Below are 17375 nucleotides of genomic sequence, written 5' to 3'. Positions count from 1 at the left end.
ATAGAAACATTTATAAAACATTAATTTAGATTAAAGTTTTATATATTTTGGTTATAACAATCAAATATACTTCCATTTTTCAGTATCTTTTCCAAGTGCAATGATGAAGTTTCTTAAAGATGTTACATATCTCTGTAGAAAGCATTTTGCTTAGATTCCTGCAAGCTCACGTGTGCGTATTGTTACAAGTGTTTATTAGCTTAACAGTTGCTTTTTACTAAATTTCTATTCAACTAAACAACAAAGCAAAGCACAGCTTTGATTTTATCCAATGTTAGTAATTAGGCTTGCCTCTCACACAAACATTATTTCATACCAGTAATATATTTTGCCATGCAGTACTTTATAAAGTTAGAGTAGCTCTTGTTAGAGGTATCTGCTGTCAATTAGGATTAACTACCTGTTCGTTACTGATACAAGTGCAGATGGGCAGAAATAACCACTGGAAGCATGTTCAAAACTTCGAGGGGTACTGTCGATTTTGTAACAATATCCACCATGTCTTTCCCATCCCTTAAAAGAAATGAACATTATTTTATAGATTATGAATTATTATATACTTGTCAAAAGCTTGATCCCCTTTTGTACTTTCTGTCTGATCATCTCTGACATCCCTATATCCCTTTTTCTTTCTGCTGTGGTTCAAGAGTAGCTACCCTCAAGGTCGCTGAAAATGTGGGTAAAGAAAGACTACATTAATGACGCACAAATGAAAACAAGAAACTCCCTGTGCGAAGGAGACAAGATGGCAGTCTGAAAAAGCTACTAAAGTTTAAGTCCTTATACCATGTGAAAAGGATATTAGAAAAGCTAGGCATCAAGGATAATGAAATGCATGGAGCTGCTTCCACATAAGCAGTAACTGTGCAGGCTGGGACTCTTCAGCCTGGGAAAAGGAGATGCTCTAGGGAGGGCAGACCAGACATAGGCCTGCAAACTGATGAGTGCCATGAAGATGAGCAGCTACAAGACTTTGGGAACATCAAACAAAGCTAAGCTAGCAGGAGGAAGGTTCAACATGGAAAGAAGGTGGTGTTTCTTCATTCAAAGGGTAGTATATTCATAATGTTCTTTATTAAGTAATGTTGTGAATGTGAAGAGCTAGCATGAATTCAAGGGGAAACTTGACAAGCGCTTGAAACTTGACAAGGAGATACCCAATATGGGCTGTTAGATACCACAAACCTTAAAAGGCTCAGGAAACCCCCTGAATGGCTGGTGATCGAGGTAAAACTGGGGGAAGTATTACCTGTATTTCTCCTGTCCTGCTCTTCCCCAAACATCACCTGTGGAGGCAGAACACAAGGCCAAATGGACCCTTATTCTGAGCAGCTGCCTTTCTGCTCTTTACAAGGCTTTGTAGCGTTAATAGCGATACTCTTCTTAAAAGTACAATTCTCTCCCATTATAGCAGCCATAAAGACAGATGCTTGCTTTAGTACTATATTGTTATCTTTTGATGCATTAATTACAGTGCAGAGGACTGGAGAAAATCACCAGTACAATCACAGTCAAGTTCTGCACACAGAAACCTCCAACTTGAATATTAAGCAGCTGACAGTTCAACAACCTGCTTCAAAAGCTGGTTGAAAGAAAATGCTTAAAGCAGTTATTGCAGTGTTGGGGAAAACTGCCTAAAGAACCTGACCTTTGCAATAAAATATTTATTCTCAGTAACAGCCTGCTGACTAAAAAGAATATTTGACCTGCTAAGGGAAGAAAGTGCTAAGCACTTTTTACGTCTTAGGATGACAGAGGACTAGGGGGAAAAAAAGAGGGCTCAGGTTTCTGGTAACTTGATATGGACATCCTGCAAAAACTGCCATCAGCAGAACCACAGAAAACGTTAAAGGCCAGTTCATCTGATGCACAAGTCAGAAAATCAACATGAGATGAAAGCTCAGTAAGAACACATAAGACTATGAAGCTTTAGAAAAGCAAACAACTGTGCTGGAGGCCAAAGCTCCCTGAGAATCTACTAGCAATCCAACATGAATGACAGTACGAGGTTAACAAAGCAAAAGATCAAATGTGAGAAAATAGATACTATGTACATTTAAGGTAAGGCAGTGACAGAAAAAGCGGGGTTGGGGGGGCGTAAATCTGGATAAAATAAAGACTTAGCCTGAGAAAATTAGGCCAATAACTAAGAACAACAGATACACTGAACAGTAAAAGAGTGAATACAAAATGTCTGAAATGCAGTGCAGCTTTGAGTAAGCTCAGTACCAACTCCTTTTGATTACATGAATATCACTTTTCACTTTAGAAAGAAAAGGATCTATCAAAACCAAGGGACTACAACAGCATTCAGCAAATATTTTTACAGGGTGCGAAACATCAACAAGCAGACATTTATCCTGAGTAAGTTTGCCAGAGCAGACCAAACTACTTATGACTCAAACTCTTGAGTCTCAATCCTGTGAGGTACCAGAAGTTCAAGTGCTGTCAAGCTCCTGATTACAACTGGAAGTCTGGATACTCTGCACATTTTCTAAATGGTGAGGACTGTGACAAAGCTTTTTTACACTAATAACACACAGCATTCATGAGTGATGGAATACATCAGTTCAAATGAAATGAAGGCAGTTACACTAAACTCTTGGACATGTTAAGTTAGAACCAAGCAGTAACTTCTGCCTCCATAACAGTATGACCAGATGCTGGATCTGATCACTGTACACCTGGGAAAAGACTGCACCCAAACAGTTCAGCTTCAACCTTCTTATAATTCAATTGAACTCATTGGGTTTCTTGATTTCTCAAGAAAAAGAACAGGAAATTAAAAAAGGAAGACATAGAGCTACAGAGTAAAGCAAGTTAGAGAGATTTTTGTTGATAGAAAAGGAGGTTCCCAAAACTCCTCCAGAGTTTTGAATAAAATACAAAGTCTCCAAGTTTGCTCTTTTCACACTGTGAAAAGGAACCGATGGCAAATAAAATCATACTTCAACACATTACCTTTTACTACCAGAATGCAGAGCATAAAAACCTGAAAACCTGCTGCAATGCCCTATTTAGATAGCTGTGCTCCTTCCTATTTGTGTTTGAAGGCAAAAAGAAATGCTAATATACTAGTGGAAAAGTTCACTCTCCGTGTCAATGAAAGTGATAGTTTTTCACCCTGACATTCCATTTCAATGTATGAAAACCATGTGTGGGATAAGGCATCATATAACAGCTATTATTTACACAGATGGTGGACCAAAGGGTTTTCACTTTTGATCTAGAAAGAAATAGGAACTTGGGTCACAACTGCCGACAATGCAACAAGCCATGAAAGGCATCTTGAGAAAGCTTTCAATCTTACATTAAAATTTAGTTTACATACTTTTAAGGCAAACAATGAGATTTTTCCTAGCAAAACATGTGCGTCTTCAGAATGAAAAACTAAATTATCTACCTATTTACGTCCACATGTTTGGTGGCTACATTTAGAGGCTTTCTATAGAATTCTATTTTAATATTAAGGCTTTAAAACAAAACCCACAAAACCCCTTACCTCTGGACAACTTGATTCCAGTTCGGGAGAGACATTATTGAATTCCCCTGCTTTTTTGCAAACATAGAAAGATCTGTCTTCACATTTTTTAATCTTCCAGCGTCCCTCCTAAGGAATAAAAAGGAGCATATTCTGTACATACTCATACTGTCATGCATATCTATACACACATCAGATTATCACACTTCCTCCTCCTATTTTAACTTTTTAGTAAAACTGAAGAATTTTTCTCACTCCATTTATTTATCCTTAGCTGGATCATTTATTTCTATCAACACTGTCAGACGGACTTTGTAAATCAATAATGTCTGTTTGAATAACTATTTGGGATGTAATCTATCTTAATTAACTAACACTATGGCCATGCCAGAGCATTTTTCAGAATAGATAGGAACTTTCTTCCTATCTATTTTAGTTCTTTGTAAGATTAATCCTTATATTTGAACAGCTCTTATGCAAAACACTGCAAAGTTTGTATGATATAATTTTCAAGTATCTATACACACTGCACATATTTTAAACTTCCTTTCCCTTTGTGTTTTATAAGCTGAGTAAAATATGGTTTTGTGTATCTAAACCCCACGATTTTACTGCTTCCAATGAAAACCCACTTTTCCAGGTCACTGTAATTGTCTTGGCTTTCCTGTGAGTTTAAGATTGCAATATGAACTCACTACTAGAGAGATAACAGAAACTCTTTTTGATACAGTTTTCACACTTAGACAAAACATATTTCAAAAAAAGAATAAAGGATTCTAGTGCTACTGACATAAGTCATGTTTTAGTGAATTTAAGTACTGTAATTGTAAAATAAAAGTAAATTTATGACCAAATTATTAAAAAAACCCAACCCCCCCAAACCCAAACCAAACCAAAAACCCACACAAGCAACAGGGCCACGAATACTGGTAAGACAGGACATAGTGTTATCTGAACATTACTCCTACTTTTACCACACCTGATCAATTTGGGGTCAGTCTTACTGCTGTTAACTTCCATAATTTTATGTAGGTTTAGGCTACCATCTGCTTTTGAAAGATGCTATGTAAAATTTATTGACCAGAAGATAAAATAGACACAGCTGACAGTCAAAACTTGAATTTGAAGCTTTCAAGGCAAGAACTGATGCATCATAAACTATGCTATAGACTACTTGGATTTTAAATTGCTTTGTCTATGAAAATACCTACTCGTATTTGTTCTCTTCCATTTGGCAAGCTTTACGTATGTAGCATTTTTTACTGAACATAAGCTCAAAATCTATGACTAATTTTCTGTACATCAGCACTGCAAACTGCATTAGTTTCTAAAGGCTGCATTGCATTTATCACAACATAAACATATTAGGAGTCAAACCCCAGTCATACTACAGGTCATGGTTTAAAAAAATATGCAGAGAGAAAATAAATTACCATGAGCTAAAACGAAGGTGTTTGTCTCATTCTTTCAAAAAGAAAAGGGAACTTACAGGTCCTTGTGCTGAAACACAGAGTTGTCCTGTTCTTTCAAAGGTGTTAGGTTCCTGGCTGTGCCAGTTAGAGAATTTTACTGGGGTGCTATCTGACCACTCAAAAACAGCAGAGGTGTTCTTACTGTATAACCCAATCCATGTTTCAGTTACATTTTCTGGAAAAGAATGAGTGCAGATTTTAATGGTGAAGAAATAATGCCTTTTGCTCCTGTAACATTAACACCACCATTAAAAATTATTAATGGAATTTTCATAAGAATTTCCTTCTTTAGATGGGGGGGGGGGGGGGGGGAAGGGGGGGGGAAGGGGGGGAGAGGGAGAGCTGTATAAACCTTAAGAAAACTTACTGCTGAGATAATGTTCTACTGCCCTTGAAGGCTAAATTGCTGCAAAAATAGATCAACGTGCACAATAATATGCTTTGAAATCCTGAAAAATACAAATCAAGGGCACACGCACTTTTTTGAAGTGCATGTGGGAGAAAGCCTGACATGGAAGGGGAAGATTATTTTGTATAATCTTTCCCGGCATACTCAGCTTCAGGTTTCTCTGAGTGGTGTTTGTAAGTTCCAGTGACAGCACATCTGTAGCCACAGTGGCTGGCAAACAGGAAAGGCAGGGTCTGTGGTTTGATCTGTCTTACTTGGCCAGCTACAACAGCCAGAAAAAGCAGACAGACTTTCAGGCATGTAAGCCCTTCTCCTGAAGAGAAGCCTGAAGCAAGGATGAAGTAGAAGCAGCAGACTTTGAAAACAAATACAAGCTGAGAACAATTACATCTATCCATTACAGCATCTCTGGAAATAATTGCATTTGGTATCTATGAAGGTTATTAACACAGAGGAGGAAGATGATGCAGTGGTTAATCTCCTAAGAAAGACAGACAGGGCAGCAAAGAGGATGGGACGTGGGAGGGATGATAATGAAAGATGATGTCCAGTAAACCCAGGTTAACACACCATCCTGCAACCACAGCTGATGGGACAGGGCGATAAAACATGTCACTGTGCCCCAGGTCCAGGAAGTTTAAACTCATGGTCAAACTGTGAAGCTCTGCCAGCACACTGATGTCAACTGCAGGCACAAAGTACTCTCTTTTCTTTGCTGCTGTTATGACAACAAAGGTCTTGGCATTGCTGCAAAGAGCTTTTGTTCATTATGTCCCTTGTTTAATTATACTACCTCTTAGGACAATGTGGACTAGCAGGACCCCTTTGATACACCCTGCTGCCATCAAAACGGATTCTGCCAACATAGCAGCAGCAGCAGCTTTGCAGTGTAGACAAGGCCAGCTTGAAAGTAAAAGATACTCTGAATTGCTTGTAGCATCTAAGCAGAATTCTTGCGTAAGGATGATCACCGAGTATTTTGCAACAGTTTTGCAAGGGACCAGCTGAGAACAGGAAAGAACAAAAGCCAGCTTGTTTACTATAGCCTCACTGTGGTTACCTTGTTGATAATTTCTTTAATTTAAGTATGGTTATTAGAGAAGGTGATACTACGTATTTTTAAGACTCCTGGAAGGAGTAGGAATCATGCTTTTCTTGTTTGGGAAACATCATCTGGGTGAGCCATGTAATATAGAGCTGAAGTGGCTAACAATGCTTAAGAGCTGCACAAAAGAGCATCACAAAACACATCAAGAAACATTGAACACTTTAACTCCCCAAACTTACCACTTTCAAGCAAGTTAAGGAGCAGCTCTGCATCTGCCATGGAAGATATACTAATGAGCCCACTATTGTCACTCTGGCATGAGACAGAAGCATCATTCCAGCTCTTTTCCTCCCTGTGAAGTCTGTAGCACTTGCGATTGTGTGGGTACCAGCCAGAATCACAACGAGTGGCATAATACTTCCATGTATCTTTTAATTAAGCATACAAAAATTGCATATATTAAGACAGAATTACTAAGGTTATGCTACGTTCATAACACATTCAGAGCTACTTTATTAATCTTCATACACTGAAATCAGAGTTGACCAAGATGACTTAAGAAGGCCAAACCGCATACCCTAGGGAACATCACATACCAAACAAACTGAAATTACTCCCACTTTATTTTATGATTCAACCATTTTGGCTGATGGACTAGTGCAAACACACTAATGAATCTGTTACCCAGTTTAAAAGAGGTTGTATCTCCCTTATTACCTCTGAACCCAATTCAAAGCCAGCTAAAGGTTTTTCTGATGCATTACCTACAAAAAGCTTGTGTAAGTCGTTTATCTGAAACAAGCAGGGAAACTTTCTTCACAGTTATCAGGAAGAAGATGAACCTATGTAAGCCGTTCTTATCAAAACAAGAATTAATCTCTGAATAAACTCAATTCTACGTTTAACTTCCCCACAGAATGTGAGTCTGAGGCATTCTATGTACTATCTACCCTACACTCACGATATTAACACTTAAAAAAAATATATGCACAGTGCTTTTGGACATCAGAAGTACAGCATGCCAAAAAATAACTGCAAATTTTGTGCTGCTTTTATACAACTTTATGCACTGTGGGCCACTGCCTAGTTCCATTCAAAGCTGAAAACCTGGCTTTAAACTCAAAAGCCTGGCTTTATTGCAATATAAAGAGAATGAGTATTCTGTAAGCCTCTGGTCATGTAAGGAACCAATTAAATGCTACTAATATTAAAATTATTTGTTAGCTTCAAGACTTTCAACATGTTTTCCAGGACTGCATATAAACAGAAGTGTTATTACATCACTTAAACTGCGTTCAACTTAAACTTGCAAACCTATACATTTAATCCAGCCAAGACTCTGTTCTACTGACTTTATATTCACGTGGCTTTCTCTTGTTCTCCCTCCACACCCACGAACAGGACACAGTAATACTGAAAGACTTACCCAGTGTTTCATGTTCTGTCTTATTTAAGTATTTTTTGCATACAAAAGGCAATCCAGATTCACATAAATGACTTTGCCAGCCATACTTCAATTTTGAATTAATCACTGCACAATGATTTTCTCTAAACCGGTTATCAGAGACATCTGCAAACACATTTTTGAGAAGCACAAGATTACAAAAAATCAGTTCTTGCAAGATGGTGTTGTAAGGTGCTCTGCATCTTACTGAATGCATGTACATGCACCTCTGCACACCCAAAAGCCGATACTATGAACAGCTGAACACTGACCATGAGTTATACATGTGTAGCAATTCCTCTTCGGCTGCTATGAGATGAGAGGCTGAAATAAGCTCTAGTGTCTATTTATATCTGTTGGTGGGCAGACTCAAAATGGAGCAAACCAAGTTACAAAGCTCATCCTAATGTGCTTTAACAGGATGTTAATGTAAACAAATTCAAACTCCTTTTGTTTTCATTAAACTAGCTGGATCATAGCTTTTAAATATGCAACTGGAATCTTGAAAATGTCTTTAAAGGTAAATGACAAAAGGGCTAGATGATCGATGCTTTGAACAGATCATTTCACTTGATGTTACATCTCTAGGAGCTTTTAGTTCATGAATATGAATAAATATTTCTACTGAAAAAAAGAAGTACACTTGTTCATCTGATTCACTTTTCAAACACAGCTGTAGGAACAGCAGTCTTGTATCAAGCAGCAGTTACTGACAGGAAATAATTGCACCGCTATAACGTATACAAGAGGAACATCAAGTACTTGCTCTCCAGTTCACAAACACTAGGGGTGCTCCATCTGACCACTGCCAGCCGGCATCTTCCTCCAGGCGATTCAGGCCTGTCCACAGCATCATGTCTGTGGCATTTAGCTGCCCTGAAACAGAAAAAATAAAGTAATACTTCACTCTTTCTCCATGCTCTAAAACATCTACAGGTATAGGCCTGCTGTCCTGACTTACTACAGTTGGAATAAAACAAAACTTCAAGTCAGCCTCCAGAAAGTTCAGGCTGTTTTCTCTGTCCTTAGAAAACGTCTATTACTTTGTTAATCAATACAGATGAAAAGGAATAAATTCAGAAGTCTGCATCCTTCAAAAGCTACTTATCCTGCAGACTTTTCCTGCAGAACCCATTCTGTTGCCAGCCTTAGAAGTTAATGTAGAACAAGAAGCTACATAAATGCTAGCCTGTTCCAGCTTTCCATAAACCATGTTCAGCCCCATTACAGCCTACAGGCATATCAAGCAGTTGATGAAACAATTGCAAAAAACTTCCTGTTGGCTTATATCCTGCAATTGAAAATTAGCAATAATGGGAAGCAGTGGGAAAGAAACCTGGGGCAGCAGCCTTTTGCATCACAGCTTTCCCACCCATTCCTCCACTTGGTCCTCTCCACACATGCTAAAATACCCACAGAAGGCATGCTGTCAGAAGGCTCCACAAAATTTGTCTGAGATGCTTGCTGTACAGGGGAAAACAAAAGGCTTACCAGAGGAGGAATACCATCCATTTATGGAAACAGAGTTGCCATTTTCCCCCATACAGGATATTTACTTCAAGGCTGCAAAATGTTCTCATCATTCACATTTGCAAGGTAATTTATTTTCTTGCAAAGAAAGCTTAACAGGAGAAAGGGACACCAGAGTACATTGTGGAGAAGGTAAATACTCCTATAATCCTCCAAAGACAACAAACACACTCCATAGCCACAGCTGCAAGAAAGAATGGGACCCTCTGTGGGGAGGGATAATTAAGACGATTATACCCTCACTTAACACACACCACCACTTCTACACTCAGGCCATTAGGATAGTAGCTTACCTACACCCTTGTTTTTTCAAACAGCTCTATTGAGGTGCATTACCTGACAAAGACTCACAAGCAGCAATGGGAGAGAGACATCACAAGCTCCAATGCTTACCCTTTTTTTCACAGGTGAAGAGGAAATCTAACTACACCTCTGGTTAGTACAAGGTCCCCAGAGAAATGTCAACTCACTGCTTAAGTTACTTATGTAGTTCTGCTCTTCGGGGTTGGTGACACTCAGCAGGTCTCCTCCTTGCAGCTGACAGGCAGCTCTTGCCTCACGCCAGGTCAGCACAGATGCAAGGTTGAACTGGTAGCAAAGGTTTGTGTCAGGGTTCTTCTGCCAAAAAACGTCGCAGCCGCTCTCTGCTTAAAAACAGACCCATCACCAACAGCCTGAGACTACAAACTAATCAGAAATGCAGTTAACTTGAACAATTCAATTAATGACAATGGCATTCCCGATGGAATAACAATTTTGAACTCCTTTCATGTTCCTTTGTTAAAGAACATATGGAAATAGGGCACTAGTGGAATAAAATGTTGCTCCATATTTAATACAGCTGATAAAATACTCGGGAGTTGATCTGCAGGTGGTGGTGATTTTCACAGCACTTGTGAAGTCAACAGAGCTACATTTTAATTTGTACCAGCTGATCCTAAAGCTGAATGTTAAGATATTCAAACTATGAACACCTCACCCAACTTGTAGAGAAACAGTCACTGGGTGTCCTTCTATCTTGTACTCAAGACAACAAACTTACTGTAATTACAAAGTATAAGCAAGGCTGAAAATACCATCTATTATAATGGTTGCCCAGCTGGTTTTAAGATGCACTGGAACAAAGACCTGAAAAGTAGTTTAAGCAGGGAGGGCTTTTCCAAACCACTCCTGCTGAGAGAAAATACTATTTTGTTTATTTATGCAAGAAGACGGAATATCCATGAGATCATATATCCAAAATATTTCTGATAGCAACTATTTTCAAGGCTATTGCTTCCATGTGTTTTAGGCCCAAGATGTGTCCAAGTATGCACAGAAGAAAAAGAATGTGCAAGATGTAATACAGTCAAAAGCAAAATGTGACTTTGGAAGGACAGCCTTTACTTTACATGCTTCGGAGATGCTATATATATATCACTGGGACAGAGGAGAGAGAGCTTTAGCTGCAGGGTTACGTCAGTGGGCTGTGTGGAATAGCATCCTTTTGCTCCCCGCCTCTCCCCCCACCCATAGTTTTGCTTTTGGGATGAGGACTTGGGTCTTCAAAGCCCAAACATGATAAACTATGATGCAATTTGCTAAAGTCCTCTTTCGCATTTTTAAGAAAGACATTCCCCTCTAACAGAAAGGAATTAATCCAAAAAAGAGAGTGTTTTAGAATTACTAATAAAGAGCAAAGGTACTCTTGGGAGGTGGGGGGGAGACAGAAGACAAACACCACCTTACCAGCATTTGGGCAAAACCCCCATTTTTCATCTTGTTCATAGTGAGTTGTTGTGGCACACCAGGCAAATTCCTTTCCATCTCTGGTGCATTCATAATACCACTTGTTGTTATATTTGAATGGAAAAATGCATGGGAAACCAAAGGAATTTCCCAGCAAGGTGTATGTTTCTGGAATAAACAAAATGCAGGGATTAAAAGAATGTAGACCACAGAAATTTCTTCACCCCCATATTTCATTCTTCCCATTTTTAGCAGCAGTGATAGAAATAAATTGTCTAAAGTTATTTTCTAATTTCAATTTATAACTGATAACACAGCATTACAGGTATGAGCTGCATTACTTCAGTAAACAGAATTTGGGAATGATAAGCTTATGAAATTTGTCACCATGGATCAAGGCACATTCTCATAACTTAGTACAAGTGAAAAAAACCCCAAACAACAGCCCACAACAAAACCACAACCACAAAAAAAAAACCCAAAGCCAAAACCTGAACAACTAACATATAAAATCTGCCCTTACGCTTCAGAACAACTACATAAAACAATCCTTAGCAGAATGAGTACACACTTGGATGCAAACTCTACCTCCTTTTTCACTTGTCTTTTTTTTTCACTTGCTAGTCTGTGATAGACAAGCAATTTAGCATTATTTCCCTTGCTCCTCCCACTCTTTATAAAGTGGATTTCTAATGTTTTTCCCACTCTCTTTGTCATTCTATGGGAAAGGAAACGTGAAAGACAAAGGAATATTAAACAAACCCTTTTTTTAAAGTTTTTAATACCAAGGGGACTAATACCTAGCTCAAGAACTGATGTTATATACACCTGCTGCCACAACCAAATAAAGCCTTACAAAATCTTTTCATTTTTTTCCTATTGTACTTTGAGTACCAAAACATGGAGACAATTCAGTGCAACTAAAAGCTGCAAAAGCTTTACCTCAGTGAGTGTCTCCTTAACCTCAGAGCTTCTGCAAAAGGTCAAAGAACCACAACCACACTTACAATGAAACTGTTTGTCTGTTTGTCAAAGATCCCATGTTGATAGCTTAAAGATCAAACTCCTTCAACTACAGAATCGGTACATACCGCCGGGTTCTTAGAGGTTTCCAGAGTTAATGACTGGATGAGCACATATAAAAAAGCAGTTTACACACTGTAAATCCCCTTTAAAGCCTTCTGATATGAACAGATGCTACAAAGGACATGGGTATATAACAAAAATAGTAAGTCCTGGCAAGAAACTAAATTTGTCAGCTGTAAACCTCTCACCTGGCTTGCATTTACATGTGCATAAACTAAGGTAGGAGGAAGAAAACAGAAACTGGAGTTGAAAGAGATTTTGCCAATTGCAATCAACTACTTGGATCCTGAAACTAGGCTAGAAGCACCTGCCTAAGGCTGATCCTCTTCTCCCAGATATTGCAGTATTAGGGCTAAAGCAGGTCTACATTCATCTCCCTGGGTGTACATATCAAATGATTAAGACTTTTTGTGGGTTTAAATATTTTCTATCTGGTCTCAATATAAACTCTACCAGGTTTTAAAGAAGAGTTTGGATACTACAGTGCTTTACCAGCTATCCCAGGTCCCGAAGAAAGGACTGCTGAAAGCAGAGGCCAAGCCCAGCTACAGAGGAAATCACTGAGACCAGATCTGCAACCCAAACACTTAGTTTAAATGGGGAGAATAAACAGCCCCGGTCTGAGACACACTGTGCAAATATTAGGTCTTTCCTTCTACAGAAATGCCAATGAAGGGGTCAAGGAACAGTCTGTTGCTGTTTGTAGTCAATGGGTTTATCTTAGTCCTTACACCTGGAAAACTGGTCAGGTCTGCAGACCTGGATCTTGACACACATTCCTAGGCCTTTCCTAGATGTACAGCGGGAATAATCAAAAGCCTGATCTTTGCTCCAAAGTTCGGCATGTTCAGAGTCCAGGTGCTGAACGTTGCAAACATTCATTTCAAGCACACTGTGATCACAGACTGATTTTCAGCAATGGGAATTCCAAATCCTTTGTTATCTCTCTTTGGGTTTATCTGATAAAGAAATCTGCGGGACAGGCAACTACAAATCCTTAGTTCCCCTTTTTATTTTATGAGGGATTTCAGATGAGCATTTCCTGGTTTGCAAGGATACTAGTGCTTTTTTTTTGGTTCATGGATAAGTGGCAGTATGCTCACTTCAACCACTGCATATGAAAACCCCAAACTTCTAGTCCCAAACCACAGTAGAAGCTGGATCACAAACACCTGACATTGCTTCAAAAGAGCTTTTGAAAACTATACCCATCTATATTTCTATGGCAAGATTTTACTTCTACCTTGAAATGGGTGTTCACAGAGGTCTTCATCATAGGACATATACTGTTTCCACTGATAAGTAGATTGTTTTTGGGCCACAATATGTTTGCTGTTTTCAACAGCTAATTTGTACTCTGATACACCAACTAATGCTTTTCCATCACAATTCCACCATAATGAGTATTGAGTTGAATCACATTCAAGCATGCTTAACGGCTGTTCTGGCCTACTGATGTTCAGTCCTAGACAGGTACTTCTGCCTATGTTGAAAAGACGGCGATTGGATACCCATTTCCATAACATGTCTTTTGATAGTTGATTGCAGTCTTCCAGAACAAGGCCAAGGGTGTCCACTTTAATGCATAAGTTGAAATCCTCACTTTGTATAATAAATATCCCTTTATCTGTAGGAAATAAAGAAAATAAAATATGTTTAGTTCTGTAGAACACTGCCATTGATCAAATAGGTTTAAAAGACAAATATTTTAGTTGGAGCTATTTAGGAAGAAAACCAAAACTATCCATCAGAATAACTGTCACTTCACAAAATAATAGTACTGGTCTAACTACACTGCCAGCTGAGATTTTAACACGTGGACCACTTGCAAGACCCCAAAAATAAAGCTAGGTAGTATTTCTCAAGTTCGACAGCCATAAAAAAAGGGGTGCCCAGAAACATCAGACCTATTCGAACAAAAAACCCTGAAACACTGGTCACCAAGAAACACCCAGTAATGGAGTACAGGTTTATGTGTTACAAGAAGTCATACTGTATATTGTAAAATAATTCTCAGGGAGGGGGATTAGAGAGTGCAATTAGAGTGAAAGCTAAAAAGTTTAAAGCTGATATTGCCATATTCTCTGCCATATTCATTCTTCGCCCTCTGCAACTAAAGAGACAGAAAGAAAATACTTTACATTGTAAAGAGTATGCAGAAAGGGTAGGATTCATCTATACCACAAGAGCTGGTGGCTAAGGGTTAGAGTATGCCCTCCCTACAAAATGCATATTGTTCAACCATACATGACTGCCGTGGACCACAGCAGATGTTCTGGGGTAAGCCTGACATCCCAGCTTCCTTGGAGTCATGTAGGAATTCCCTGAATTATGTGACATCACATTCTAAGTATGTGAAAAAAAGCCAACTGTTTAATGTCTTGGGAGCAAATGTTTAACTGAGCATACAGACTGAAAAAAGTGAGGGCAGCTGAGGAACTGGAAATCAGCAAAACTGTAACAGCTCACCTATTTTATTCACTCTGAAATCCAATGGCAATTAACCCGTGGAGTTCCTCTCACGTTAGAAGTGAGATATTTATGTATGCCTCAGGAGATGGTGTGCTGAAAACCTGAGCAATACTTCCATTTTACCTTGAAATTGCACAGCAATGATTTCTGCACGTGTGCTTTCTAGCTGCTGTAATCCACTACACCTAACATTCTGAAGCAGTGACTATCACAAAAAAAAATCCAAACCCTCTCAGACTGACACAGCCACATCTAAAAGACGAGATGCAGAGATCCACCCAGACACAATCTTGGGTTTAGCACATACAGTTTAGGTGTAGCTCTAGAGAAGAAAGATTTTTCTTGGGCAGCAGTGGGACAGTGCTGTAACAGACAGGAGACAGCTCACCAATAAGATGCACATGCAACAAGCAGAACAAAGAGGACATAAATTATGAAGAGGTTTTTGCTTACAAATTCTGCACAAAGCACATCAAGAAGTCCGATTTACAAAGAGGATAGCCACACTGTAAATGGTATCCCTGGTAGCAAGGGCACTTTCCACATAGCTATAGACACCGGTAGCTTGCAATGGTGTAGAAAGCAGGAACAAGCCTTTCTGACTGACAGCAGGTGAGAACCAGCCTGTTATATATAATTGCAGCTCCCAAGCACTTAACAGCTGTCTGACATTAAGTCCTTAACCCTTTGGGGTTGAGTAAGGCTCCTTTAATCACTGTATCTCTACAGCTCTGAGGTGTCTAAACTCACTGAAAAACCATCAGTCAACACTGTGCCAGATACACTTTGCCTGTCTAGCCCTTCACCTTTGAGTTTTTGGTGAAGTTGTGCAGTTTGTGCTGATTTCACCCTTCTTATCCAACCCAATCCTCCATGGGCACTGCAGGCATCTCTATCTACATGTCCAGAAAGGGTTTCTGTCTCTCATGTCTTTCCCACAGCAGTCTTATCTTGGTTAGCCAAGAAAATACACTGTTCATTTGCTAGGTAAGTGGAAGCTGCAATGTTGTTAGCACCAGTAAACACTGATTAATGAGGTTAATTCACCATGATCCTGGGATTCACACCTAAATAAACTTCTTATGCAAACTCCCAATCTACCTCTGCCTCAACACCATACACCAACTTGAATGCAGCAGCTTCCTGGGGGGTGGAGGGAGCAACACCATCAACCCAAAGACGAAGGATTCTCAACCTTTGAATGCCTGTATCTGTAAGGCTCTTAGAGCTGCAGGAACTGCTGAGAAAAGATAAGGGTCTTACACGCTCTACGCAAGTAACTCCACTGGATGATATCTGAATAATACATGGTTCCCTTCTGCACCCTACAGCAACTTATGCCAAGAATGGCCAGACCATGACACTTGAGCCACACAGCCCCCTTCCAAATGTGGTTTCTGCTCCCCAACTAGAAGATGCAATCAGCAAGAGAGCCATCCTGGCCCAAGGACAGCCAGGTAACTGCCAGCTCAAGGGAGAAGTAAGACTTGAGAGATGGCAGAATCAGTGGCAGCTCCATGGGCCCCAGCTCAGTCCTCTCAAGCGGGGCAGTGAGACAACTGGAACAGCTCCCAGCCTTCAGAACACCTCCAAAGCTTCTCTTCTTTCAGCTTACGAAGCTATGCCGTGCGTTTTACAGGTGCTCTTACTAAAGGGTTTTGTTACAAAGCTGCTGGGGCTGGGAGGATCCTGTGCCCAGAGTCTTGCATATGAAGAGCTGTCAAAGGCTTTATAAACTTGTAAGCCCCAGAGGACCCAAGGAGAAAAAGACATCTTATACTTTAGAAATTGACAGGGTGGAGAAACACTGTCTGTTGGAAATAGCCAGCTTCTCCTACACCCAGGTCCTTCCATAAACCAACAAAGTGACAAGAAACAAACTCGCAGAAGTGAAGCATCAAGCTGATGCAAAGCCACAGATGAAGAGCTAATAGCAGACCAGTCCCTCCAAGTTCCTGTTTACTTAGGTTCAACACAGTGAATAAATGGCTGTAGCAAAACTAGGAGACCAAGATATGTTCATATCCTTCCTCCTCACCTCCCGCTTCCTTCCCCCTCAAAAAGCAGTGAGGATTGCTTATGTGGCAATTGAGAAAATAACTGGAATTTATTGGAAAGGATAAAAAAAGGTCACTTCTATTGCCTCTAAGCACAAAAAAACCAACGGGCAGCGGAAAGGCAAGGGCTTCCAGACCCTTGCACCTCAGGGCGGGGTGACACCTTCACCCTACCCAACCCCTCTTAGCCGGGGCCGGGCGGACCCCAGCAGGAATCTTCCCCCTCCTTGACGCCTCCTGGCCGCCCACTGCACCAAGGCCCGCGGGCTTCCCCGCGGCTGCAAGCGCGGAAAGAAGGAGGGGGCTGAGAGGCGCCCGGGCAGCGAACGACTGAGCCCGGGGCCGCGGCCCGACCAATGCCGCCCCCCGACCCTCCGCACCGCCCCCCTTCCCCGGGCCGGCCCCGGAGCCGTCACTCACTCCGAAGGGAGGGCACCTCGTCCCGGCGGAGGGCGGCGGCGCCCGGCGCCGTGCCGCCGAGCAGCAGGCAGCACGCCAGGAGCCGCAGCCGCACGCCCAGCATCGCCGCGGCACTGCGCCCACCCGCTCCCGCTCCGCTGCACCGCACCGGCCCCGCCGAGCCCTGCCCCGGGGAGGGCAGAGCAGCGATCCCACCCTGCGGCGCCCCGCGGAGCGGAGGAGGGGCGG

The 17375-nt window shown here is 40.7% G+C and overlaps 1 protein-coding gene across 3 annotated transcripts in view; it reads right to left on the bottom strand.

Moving 5' to 3' along the window:
- PLA2R1 (phospholipase A2 receptor 1) overlaps positions 1-17350 on the bottom strand; it is a 38933-nt gene extending 21583 nt beyond the window's left edge. The window contains exons 1-10 of one of the 3 annotated variants that reach the window (XM_065670609.1): positions 17148-17350; positions 13442-13825; positions 11113-11280; positions 9855-10031; positions 8617-8730; positions 7837-7980; positions 6650-6838; positions 4971-5128; positions 3503-3610; positions 401-513 (exon numbers count right to left, since the gene is read on the bottom strand). In XM_065670609.1, the coding sequence (XP_065526681.1) occupies positions 401-513; positions 3503-3610; positions 4971-5128; positions 6650-6838; positions 7837-7980; positions 8617-8730; positions 9855-10031; positions 11113-11280; positions 13442-13825; positions 17148-17250 (1658 nt within the window). In that variant the 5' untranslated portion in view covers positions 17251-17350. Of the gene's footprint in view, positions 1-400; positions 514-3502; positions 3611-4970; positions 5129-6649; positions 6839-7836; positions 7981-8616; positions 8731-9854; positions 10032-11112; positions 11281-13441; positions 13826-15123; positions 15225-17147 lie in introns of those variants that run through there. The other 2 variants (XM_065670610.1, XM_065670611.1) reach the window with 2 other exon arrangements.
- Positions 17351-17375: the final 25 nt, after the last annotated feature.

This window comes from Lathamus discolor, chromosome 3 (assembly GCF_037157495.1).
Source record: "Lathamus discolor isolate bLatDis1 chromosome 3, bLatDis1.hap1, whole genome shotgun sequence".
NCBI classification, from domain to species: domain Eukaryota; kingdom Metazoa; phylum Chordata; class Aves; order Psittaciformes; family Psittacidae; genus Lathamus; species Lathamus discolor.
The sequence above is the reverse complement of the archived record's forward strand: the minus strand, read 5'-3'. Positions and strand labels throughout refer to the sequence as shown.